The 10,782-nt window shown below is 45.2% G+C and overlaps 1 protein-coding gene across 3 annotated transcripts; it reads right to left on the bottom strand.

Moving 5' to 3' along the window:
- Positions 1 to 1,599: 1,599 nt before the first annotated feature.
- On the bottom strand, positions 1,600 to 6,797 carry HOXB8 (homeobox B8). Of its 3 annotated transcripts, XM_073004350.2 has the most exons (3): positions 6,670 to 6,797; positions 3,995 to 4,979; positions 1,600 to 3,084 (listed from the first exon to the last, which is right to left on the bottom strand). In XM_073004350.2, the coding sequence occupies exons 2-3, from the start codon at positions 4,422 to 4,424 to the stop codon at positions 2,777 to 2,779; spliced, it is 738 nt and encodes a 245-aa protein (XP_072860451.1). In that variant the 5' UTR covers positions 4,425 to 4,979; positions 6,670 to 6,797; the 3' UTR covers positions 1,600 to 2,776. The 3 variants fall into 3 exon arrangements, with proteins under 3 accessions (XP_072860451.1, XP_020665541.1, XP_020665540.1); XM_020809882.3 differs by lacking the exon at positions 6,670 to 6,797 and having other exon boundaries at positions 1,600 to 3,081; positions 3,995 to 6,605; XM_020809881.3 differs by lacking the exon at positions 6,670 to 6,797 and having other exon boundaries at positions 3,995 to 6,605.
- Positions 6,798 to 10,782: the final 3,985 nt, after the last annotated feature.

The following is a 10,782-nucleotide window of genomic DNA, read 5'->3' on the forward strand; positions in this document are numbered from 1 at the left end:
GAAGCCGGAAAGGAGGCGCAGGGTGCCCACCAGTCGATAAGCCACCGGCTGCGGCCCCCTTCTCTAGAGTAAGAAGAGCCGGAGAAGAAGTGGTGGGGAAGGAGAAGAAGCGAAAGATCACCGAAGAGAGGGCAGAGGTGGTCGGGCTCGGGGCTCAAGACGAAGGGCGAAGGAGGAAGAAAAGTACAAGGGATGAAAAGGGGGAGGCCAAGCAGAGAAGGGGGGGGAGCAGGGATGAGGGGCGGGGACGCTTCTTTGAAGGGTTAAAATCTGCAAGCAGGATCCCTGGGAGAACTTCCTGCGGTGTACCTTTGGCCCGTTTCTTGTTTTTCTTTAAGGAAACAGATGCAAACAAGAGATGCAGGAGAGAACGAGAAGGCTGAGGATTGCACTTTGCACACACGCACAGAATGAGAGAGAGAGAGAGAGAGACCCCGGGTTCACACAGAAACGGACAGGGGACAAGTGTATCCCGCCCTATCCCGCGGCCTTCAGATGGATTTCTGTGATATTCCATTGGCTCGGGTATGCGCCAGCCACCCCATTAAAAAAAAAAGAGGTTTCTTGTCGTTCGTCTCCACCAATCTTCCCCACCCGATAGTTAATATTTCACTTTCAACCCCCCCCCTTAAGTCCCCCCCCCCCTCCAAGAGCCATTCAGTTCTATATGTAATTTATTCCACTGCCACAGGCGTTGAGTCTGGGAGCTCCGCTTTGCTTTTCTGGTGGCGGAAGGGGAGGGAGGGAGGGAGGGAGGAGGAAAGATTACAACAGATCTCTATTTAAGCGTGTCAGCTCTTCTGCTGGACTCAATTACAGTGAGAAGGAAAATGTGACCAGCTGGTTACTCGGTGTTCTGCTGCGAAAGCGGGGAAGATTTTAAATTAAACAAACAAACAAACAAAAAAACTTAAAAAGGGGGTGGGGAGGAAGCAGAGGAGAGTGAGTGAGTGAAAGTGAGGGAGGGGGGAGAGGAAAACACACATTTTATCAAAACCCTCTGACGAATAAGAATAAAGATGGCCTTGCAGTTAAGAAATTGGCAGAAGTCCCTCTTTTTCAAGGTTAAGTTACAAAAAAAGGGAGGTGGAGGGATGGGGGGGGTTGGTGGTGTATACATCATAGTTAAACTCGTCATAGGAAGCGGGGAACCAGTGAGGGCAAGAAAATTGACAACGTGCCACGGATAGACCAGAGAAAAGGAGTAAAAAAGAACAAGAGGCTTGGAATTCAGCTGTGACAAATACACGAACGCGCACGGGAGCGAGCGCCCACACACTCACACACTCAAGCCATCATAAGTTTCCTGAAACTCAGGACAGCTTTCCAACCTCCAAATTTTAAACCTAATTCTGGACTCATATTTCTGCAACAATTCGGAAAGAAAGAAAACAGACTCTTTTCTCCCCGTTTCTTCTCCTACACACACACACACACACACACACACACTTCTGGTACATTTTCCCTAAACCGGTGTCTTTCCAAAGGCTTCTTTGGCTTCCTGCCTTTTGCTTCCAGTGGGCAGTGGTTTGTTTTTGTTATTTAACTTCTCTCCAAGACGTGAAGCAAAGTGAAGAAAGAAGAGTGTCACGGGGGAAATTGTGGCTTGTAAACTTTATTGTAACTCCGTTCTTCCGCTGCTTCCAGCTTTGACAATAGAACAAAGTGAAGAAAGAACAACAAAATATAGCATTAGTTTCCCCACCCCCATAAAGTAATTCACGTATACAGTATACATTCTCTTTTTCTTTTCACAGTAAACCTAAAGGGGGAAAAAAACCCAAGGGAATGACACTTTTTACAACTTCTTCCACTGTGCGCATGCTAACCTAAAGGGGAGAGAGAGAGAGAGAGAGAGAGAGAGAGAGAGAGAGAGAGAGAGAGAGAGAGGAGGTGGACAGGAGACAGGGAGACCATCTCTTTATATTTTGTGTTGTTTTTTTCCTCTCCCCCCCCCCTTTAAAAGATAGACACATAAAAAGAATTTTTAAAAAAAGCAAAATGGGAAGCCAAAAGCTAGGTAGGAAATAAGCAACAACAACAACAATAAAAAATGAAGACAACTACAGCATAAGTAGGCAGTTTCATGTTGTTGGGTGTGTTTTAGAGCTACCTCCAGAAGAATTTAACCACAACAAGAAAAGAGTGGAAGAGAGAGAGAGAGAGAGAACAGGAGAGGAGGGCAGAGTTTGTTTTAAAAAGTGCACTAGGTATCATTTTCACATAATTCCTATATATATTTATATTAGAGAGAAAGAGAGGGGGCAGAGGAATGAAAGAAGGACGGGAGGCAGGGAGGAAAGCCTTCCAAAGTGCAGAACATTATTTTTACATAATTTCTACAACATTGAGAGAGTAACCTGTCACCCTGATGAGGGTGAGGGAAGTGCGAACACCAGAAGAGGTGACAGAAGGAGGAAAGAAGGAAGGGAGGGAGAGAGAGAGATGTTCACAGTCATGGTTAACAGAAGCTATTGCATCACACTATTTACTAATTCTTAACTGTCAAGGAAAAGAAAAATAACAACAAGGCTAAAAAGACCCCAAGACCTCTCTTCTTTTTTAAATATATAGAATAGTTCATTGTATGTATCAAAGGACAATCGGGAGAAGTAGACGTTCACAGCTATATTGTTTTACAGCAATAAAAGGGGAGATCCCCTCCCCTAAAGCAGTGTTTATCCCCCACCACCACTTCTCACATCAACTGGCATTAATGGAAGGACGAGGGGCTTTCTGAGGCTTGCCTGTCCAGTCTTCCAGCGCCTACCAGCGCCTACTTCTTGTCCCCCGTCTGTGCTTCTCCGCCCTCTTCCACCTCCTGTGCCCTTTCCATTTTCTGTTTCTCCAACTCTTCCTGTTCGCATTTGCTGCTCGGGAACTTATCTTTGTTATTCTCCTTTTTCCACTTCATCCTCCTGTTCTGAAACCAGATTTTCACTTGCCTTTCGGTCAGTCCCAGCGCGTGCGACACTTCGATTCTCCGCTTGCGGGTCAGGTAAGGATTGAAAAGGAACTCTTTCTCCAGCTCCAGGGTCTGGTAGCGGCTGTAGGTCTGCCTGCCTCTCCTCCGTCCAGCGGCTGCTGGGGTGTTGCAGGAGAGAAGTGGGAGGGAGAGAAAAGGAGATTGAGAAGACACATAAAACAGCTTAGAAGAGAGAGAGAGGGAGAGAGAGAGAGGGAGAGAGGAGGGACGAACACACACACACACACACACACACAACACACACACACACACACACAAACACGGAGGCAGGCAGGGGCAGAACTGCCCTTCCACAAGCTTTTAAAAGAGAGAGGGAGCGATTATCCAGGGAGAGCGGAAAGGGGGAGGGGGAGAGAGGCTGCGTTAGGCGCTCTGATCTCCCAGCTTTCCGCGCCACCCTGCTTTCCCGAAAGAAACCGACGGCCCCCAGCGCTCCCTACCTCCCAGTCCTGTCACCTCCTTGGAAAAATGATTCCCCTACTAGCATCCTGGTTTCCTTACACGAACGTCCTCCCCTCTCCAAGCCCCTAAAACTGCCACCTCCATCTCATGCCCCCCATCACATCTCTAGAGGGTTAAAAGATAATAACTGAGTCAGGGAGGGGGAAGGGGGGGAGGAGGGGGGAGGAGGAGGAGGAGGTTAAGGAGAGACACAAAAAGGGGGTCCTGGAGGTTGTAAAAGTACCATAAACTTTAGAGGGAAGCTTCTCCTATTGAAAGGAGGGTGTGGGGCGGGGGGGGGGGAGAGGAATGTCCAGTTCTCCCCATTCAGGAGAAATAGGGTCCTTTCAGGGTAATTAAGCGATAAAGCAATTGAGAGGTGCAAAAGTTTAGGCTCATAAAACAGTAAAAAAAAAGTAACGGAGGGTTGGGGAGAGGGTGGGAGGGGTGGGGGGGGGAAGACAGTGAAAGAGGTGGGAAAAAGGAGGGCTAACTTGTTTTATGGGTTCAGGAAATGCCTTCGCGGGGGCTGGGGCGGCCGGCCCCTTTTCGGCGAGGTTCCCTCACCTTGCGGTCTCATCCAGGGGAAGAGCTGTGTGGGCGACGGGCTCTGTTCGGAATTGTCCGCGTCTTCTCCTGCCAGGCCGGTGGAGGCGAGCTTGCAGTCCGGATATTGGACCAGGTCGGATTCCTGGGCGCTGAAGAGGCTTTGTCGTTGCAACGGGTCATAGCCGTAGAAGTTGCCGGGGTCCCCGTGGCACGCTACGGCGCAGGGATTCTGCTGGTAAGGGGAGCTGGAGAGAGAAGAGGCGCCGTGGTAGAACTCCTGGATCTGCGTGGGGTGCTGGAAAGTGCCTCCCGTACTCGGCCCGTACACCACTGTGGGTCTCCCTCCGAGCTCCTGGGCAAACCCACAATCGTAGAAGTTGGGGCGCAAGGAGTCCCCGGCTTTGTACTTGGAGAAGAGGGAGTTGACGAAATAGGAGCTCATTGTCATATAAATAGCTTATTTTAAATAGATAGAGATATAGCTCTAAGATACGGTATATCAAAAGCCACCGGATGTTAGCCACGAAATGAGATGAAAGCGAGGAGCTGCTAACCCAAGCGTCTTTGTGATTTCCAGGAATATATACAGATATACACAGATTAAAAAAAAATCCAAAGGATTGTGTCAAAACTCTTTGCCACAGTACATGGTACCGGATTCCTCTTTTAATTGATGTTCTTGTTGTTGTTGTTGTGATTATTATTATTATTCCTTTCTCCCTTTCTCTCTTGCTCTCTGTCTGTCTGTCTCCCTCTTCTCCTTTTTCTTCTTTTTTTTCCTCCTTCTTCTTCAACCCCCCCTTTTTTAAAAAATCGGCACTTAAAAAGAGTTCTCGCTTTACATTTCCAAGGAGAGGTGCCAGTTCATAAACAGTTTTCCGTGATTTACTTCGGAGCAAATGAGTTTGTTCATATTTCGCAGTGTCTTTTCTGGATCATTTGCATCTATTACAGAACGCTCATCCTATTGGTTTCCACGTACTCCACACGGACTCTGAACAGCCTGCGAGCAGAAAGGAGAGTGAGTGCGAGACAGAGGAGGAAAGAGAGAGAGAGAGAGAGAGAGAGAGAGAGAGAGAGAGAGTGGGGGAGAGCGCGCGCAAGAGAGAGCAAGCGAGGGAGAGAGGGAGGGGGTGGGGTAAATATAGAGATTAAATATGCTAAACTATCTACGTTAATGAGATATCTCTCGCCTCACGACAAATCATCTACCTAAGCCCACCCAAAAGATTGATATTTGGGGAGGGGTTGAAAAATTAAAGAGAGGCTTTGCTCCAATCGTTAATTTCCAATTTTTTTAAATTATTTTTTTATATATTTTAACGAGGCAGTTTTAGCCTTTGGAAAATGTCAGAGTTGCTTTGGAAAACTGTAAAAAGAGGCCGGATTTAATTGCTACCCGTTTTTTTCTAAAAGCCTCCTATAAATGTAATTGGTATTTTAATACCAAGTTATCAAATCGCAGGGCGTCCTGTAGCCTCAACATATTTTAAAACAAACGAGGTAGTCAGATTTAACATTTTAATGATCAATTTCCTTATTATTGATAAAGGTTTAACTATCAGCGCGAAAAGAAAGAAATGGCCCATTTGTAACGGCCCCCCCCAAAGAGGGGCTGTAAACTGTTTAACAAACTATAAAGCGCAATAAAATAAAATAAAAAAAAACAACCACAACTAAATAAATAATTAAATAAATAAAAACACACCCGGAGATGTTCTTGCTGGTTATATCGCACTACATAAAAAGCTGTTAAAGGGGTTTTTACGAGTTCTTTTCCCTACTGCTATAAAAACCGAGGCTTCGATTGACGCCTAAACTCCATTATCGCAAGATGTTGGGGGTGTCAATACTGAATTAAAAATGATTATAGTTTTTCATATATAACATTGACTTTTCGGCTCTCTCTTCTCCCCCCACCCTCACATTCCTGTTCTCCCTCCTCCTCCTCCTCCTCCTCCTCCTCCTCCTCCTCCTCCTCCTCCTCCTCCTCCTCCTCCTCCTCCTCCTCCTCCTCCTCCTCCTTTCCTTCCACATCGGAGAAGGATGTGATGCCGGCATCTCTCTATCACCTCCAAAACGCCACATTTATGGGTGGGTATTATTAACTGAACGTTCAGCTGCACCCATTCTCAGCATCCTCGTCAAACCCCCCCCCAGCAAACTACGAACCACAAGGTGCTTTTAATACTGGGAAGTGGGGGGGGGGCTGAAGGGGGAGGAGGTGGGGGCTCTACTCTCTCCCCCGTTTTACTGACGTTTGTGAAAGTTGCGTCCAGCTTTTAACGTGCTAACTCGACAATTTCCCCAGATATGTGCACACAGGGGGTGAATTCTAGGAGTCCTTTAAACGCAGTCAGCAACTATTACGAAGACGATTCCTCAAATCAAGAGACTTCGGAGCTGTCTTCCGACCACCCCCACCCCGCCATTTCGAAAAGCTCAGTCTCCTACCCGAACAAATAGGAGACTCCCCATAAGCTACCTCCTTTCCCTTCGGCTCAAATACCTTTCTACAAGTAAACTACAAGATACATTTCGGGTGGGGGGGCTCTGATCCTAATTTCACTTGCCCTGGGTCCATCTAAAACTGCCACACGCCGCCTCCCCCCTTTACCCCAGCAGCCCTATTCTGCTTACACCCCAAATACAGTTCGAACACGGTCTTGACTCTGAAACTGAAGAACACTCACCTTTCCTTTAAGCAAAATTTCAAGATACATAATTTGAAAGAGCAATTCCCAGCATCGTACCCAAGGAAGGAAGGAAGGAAGGACGAGTGGACCGACCAAGCTGGTTTCTTTTGCAGTAAACCCTATTTCGTTGTGTTTCGGAAGACATGAATTTTAACTAAATCTCTGATCTCACACAATTAAGCAAATCTACTTGAGAGCTTCCCCTGCCACTATTCTCTGAAGTTAAAAGAATTATTTTTTCAGAAGCCTTATTATTATTAACCATAAATCCATGAGAACGGTACGCCACGGAACTGGATTCTTCCCTCCTCTCCATGATTTAAAACGATTTATGGCGCTGCCCAATCCGTGTTTACTCAGAAGCAAGTCCAAGAAGGCTTACTTCTCAGTCATTACCTTTAGGATTCCTGCCCCAAAGTTTCAAACACTTAGTAGTCTCAAATGATTTAAGAAAGCGGCTTCACTCCCCTCCCCCGCCCCCGCCCCCCGCCCCCAAGCCTGTGGACGAGGGTGTCTATGCGCACGATTGCAACCATTTCTCAGAATTTGTGAGGAGCGGTGCTGGGTTTGTTTTTGTTGTTTTAATGAGCATTTGAATGTAGGCGCATCAGAGGTGTCCAAGAGTCACAGCTCTATTCTCTGTGGGAGTGTGTGTGTGTATATATCTATATATATATCTATACTGTATATGCTTAAGTAAAAGAGGAGCAGGCCGGGAGAGAAGGGAGTTAAGTTGTCTTGGAAGTCAGCATTTTCACCAAGTGCAGTACAGATTAGCTCAAAACATCCTACAAAGCGTCGCCCGTGGATCGAGAATCAATCGCTGCCTCTAAATCATATTGGCCTACTGTACAGGGGACCTCTGATGAAAGGAAAATGTTTCTATTATAAAGGGGACGAAAACCACGAGAGAAAGTGGGAACATAATTTATCAATGCCCAGCGGAGGAAAAGATTTATTAAGGAACTCTTCCCTCCAAAATACATCACTGGGTAAACTGTAACTTCTCATTACTTTATAGCTCCACGCGTTGCCGATGCTGTTGTTGTATAAAAGGCGGCGGGGGTGGTGGGGGTGGTGTCGGTGGTAAGTTCTATTAATTTGCACAAACTGCTTCTGATGGAAAAGTTCGCTGCCTTTGCGGAGCTACTGAAATTTAGTCCTTTGGAGATCTGTTGTTGAGCGTGCTGAGCTTGGGGTGGGGGGGGGGGAGAGGGGCTTTTCTTTTTCTTTTTCTTTTTGGTTCTCTTACGCTCCCCTCTTTTTTGTATTGCTATCATAAGTTCTGTGGTGTTGGAGAACACTGTGCATCAAACGGCACCCTTGTCCTACATATATGCCGCTTAAAAATCTTGTAGATAAAACTCCTTGATTAAAAGGGGTTATCAACATTCCATTTTGCTCTCCTTTGCATCCTTATTTCCCTCTAAGAACGAATACTTTATATTAAAGGATACACCTAGCTCACGATTTTAGAAGGTGGCGGGGTTGAAGAAAGATATTTCGAAAAGCCATCATGAGAGAAAAACTTGCTGCCCTTAATGATTCTTGGAGGGACCAAAGGAATGGTGATCAAGGATGATGTCGGGGGTCAGTGAGTCTCTCTGTTCAATTCATTTTAGCTCTCTTCCTTCTTTTAAATGTATATATTTGCAAGCACACGGCAGACAGAAACATAAGGTGGTGGGAACCAGGGCCGGCCCTCCTCAAAAGCAAGGCCACAACTCCCGAAGAGAGGTAGGGGTTTCATTAGCCCCACAAGGTATTTAGAAGCACTCTTTTCCAGTGGTGTCTATTGTCTAAGGTTTTGCAAAGATTCCCAGTGAAGTATAATAGGGTGCTTACAGGATGGACATCACCTCCTGACTCGTCCTTCTTATCAAGCTTGAAGGGATCCCAGATTGTGGGAAAGTGGACGTGCAAAAATCATAACCCTTTGAGATCTTCAAAGCAAGGGAGGAGCAAAATGACATACCCAAGATTACACTGCTGTACAGTTAAACAAACATGTTGGCCTGCCGGCTTGACCAGACACAGACATATTTTACACGCTCAAACGCGTGCGTTTATATACTTAATATATAATATATACACACACTTATGCAGAGAAAATTCCTAGTCGTATTCGTGTTCTATATATGCTCTCGATACAGAGAGAATATATAGAATGTATATATATAAGTAGGCGCGCGCACACGCACAGTATCCCCAGAACACCAATGCAACCGGGAATTTTCTCTGCATAAGCGAAGGCGACCCTGGCAAAAATGGCTTTCACCGTAGCCTTTAATGGCAAAAGGGTTTGCGGAACGGAACTTCCCACCCTCTTGGTATACCCTCCCTGGGATGGTCACCTTCCAGTGGACTGAAGGCATAAATTTTCAAAAACGAAACCACCAGATCGCAATAATTAATCCTACATTTTATGTCGGACATTTACTCACAATGGTTTTGAGCAACAATTCCGTTTATTGTTCCTAATGAAATCAAGGTGTTGTGGACTCAAGAGGCAAAAGAAATCTGAAGCAGAAGCGATCGGGCAATTTCTAAAATGGAGTAACAGCACCATCTACCGGCCATTCGAAGTTAGACACCCAAAAAGCATGCACGGCCAGTAAACAAAGATGGGTTAGCAAGATTTGCTCCAGCATGTGTGTGTGTGTGTATGTATGTGTTGTGCTTTTATGAGCACAGCAAACGCTTTGTGTGGGATTAAAGCATTGTTGCATATGGTGAATCGTTTATGAAACTATAAGATGCCGTACATGATGGTTGAATAGGAAGGGAACGTTTTCTCCTTTCTCAGAAGTCACTCGATTTACTAGGTCCATCCGGTCTTTTTCAAAGCAGTAAAAGAGATGCTGAGATTCCGCATTTGAAAACCGTCATTGTTTCAAAGCCTGAGACTAAACAATTGAAGTATTCTGCTCTGGAAGGGGAAAGCTGCGGTTGTAAATAGATTTAAAAAGAGCAGAGGAGAAGGCTTTCTAAGCACAGACGTCTCGCCAGAACTTTAGGATGTGTGACGATATTTGGTGCTGGTGCTGGTGGTGCATGTGTGTTTGTGTTTGTGTGTGGTAGCGGGCGCTGTGAGTTTATGATCCAGGAAACAGGCAGCTTGGAAGTGATAAGAAACACGAGACAAAGAATGAAGCAATCCAGAACGCTTGAGTGTCACAGAATTCACAAGAGGGGGATAAATTAATACAGGGTTTTCTCCTGATTTCTTTCTTTCTTTCTTTCTTTCTTTCTTTCTTTCTTTCTTTCTTTCTTTCTTTCTTTCTTTCTTTCTTTCTTTCTTTCTTTCTTTCTTTGCAAGCTCGGTTTTGTTCGTTCGTTTGTTTGCAAGTGTTTGTGGTTTGGGGGTGAACTAGATGAAAACGGATGCCCTTCTCTCTTCCTCCACCGTCCCCCTCCTCACCTCCTTTCTCAAGACATTCTAGTAATTTAGGAGCTTCTGAAAGTTTTCTACTCTTGTTTGCTTTACAGTTGCTTAGTTCCTTAACCTTCAGAAATTTATACCCTATAAAGTTTTATGGCGGTCATATTCTTTTATTGCAGCCTACTGCGCAGAGTTTTCTTCTCGCTTTTATGACAAGCTCCTTCTCCCACTTCAACTCCAGTAGGATCCAGCGATCCTTTGGCTCTTTTCCCCCCAGCATTTGCCAAAGAAATTAATATACGTATTGCATTTATTTATTTTTTTAAAAAAACAACCTAGCCTAATTTCACATTATAAAAATGGCACTAAAGGAAACTGTGTGTGTTTGTTTTCTCCACTGGCGGTTGAATGTTGGAGGTGAGTAATTGAAAACAGTCAAAAGACCACACCAATAACTTTTTCCAGTACATAATAGTCTCTGTTTGAAGAATACAACGTAAGTGATTTTTTTTTAAATAAGTAGGATCACCAAAAGCCTTCTTGGGTGTTATAAGGAATTATTAGGCAAATATGGTTTCTCAGATCTCTATTACATTTATTTACATAATAGATAGACAAGTTAGAAGGGGCCACTGGCTCTATACAATTCTGGGCTGTGTGTGTGTGTTTGCCTGTCTGTGTCTGAAAACCTTTCATTTTCCTATCCTAGGCTGCAAGATCCACCATCC

Source organism: Pogona vitticeps, chromosome 6 (genome assembly GCF_051106095.1).
Source record: "Pogona vitticeps strain Pit_001003342236 chromosome 6, PviZW2.1, whole genome shotgun sequence".
In the NCBI taxonomy this organism is placed as follows: Eukaryota; Metazoa; Chordata; class Lepidosauria; order Squamata; family Agamidae; genus Pogona; species Pogona vitticeps.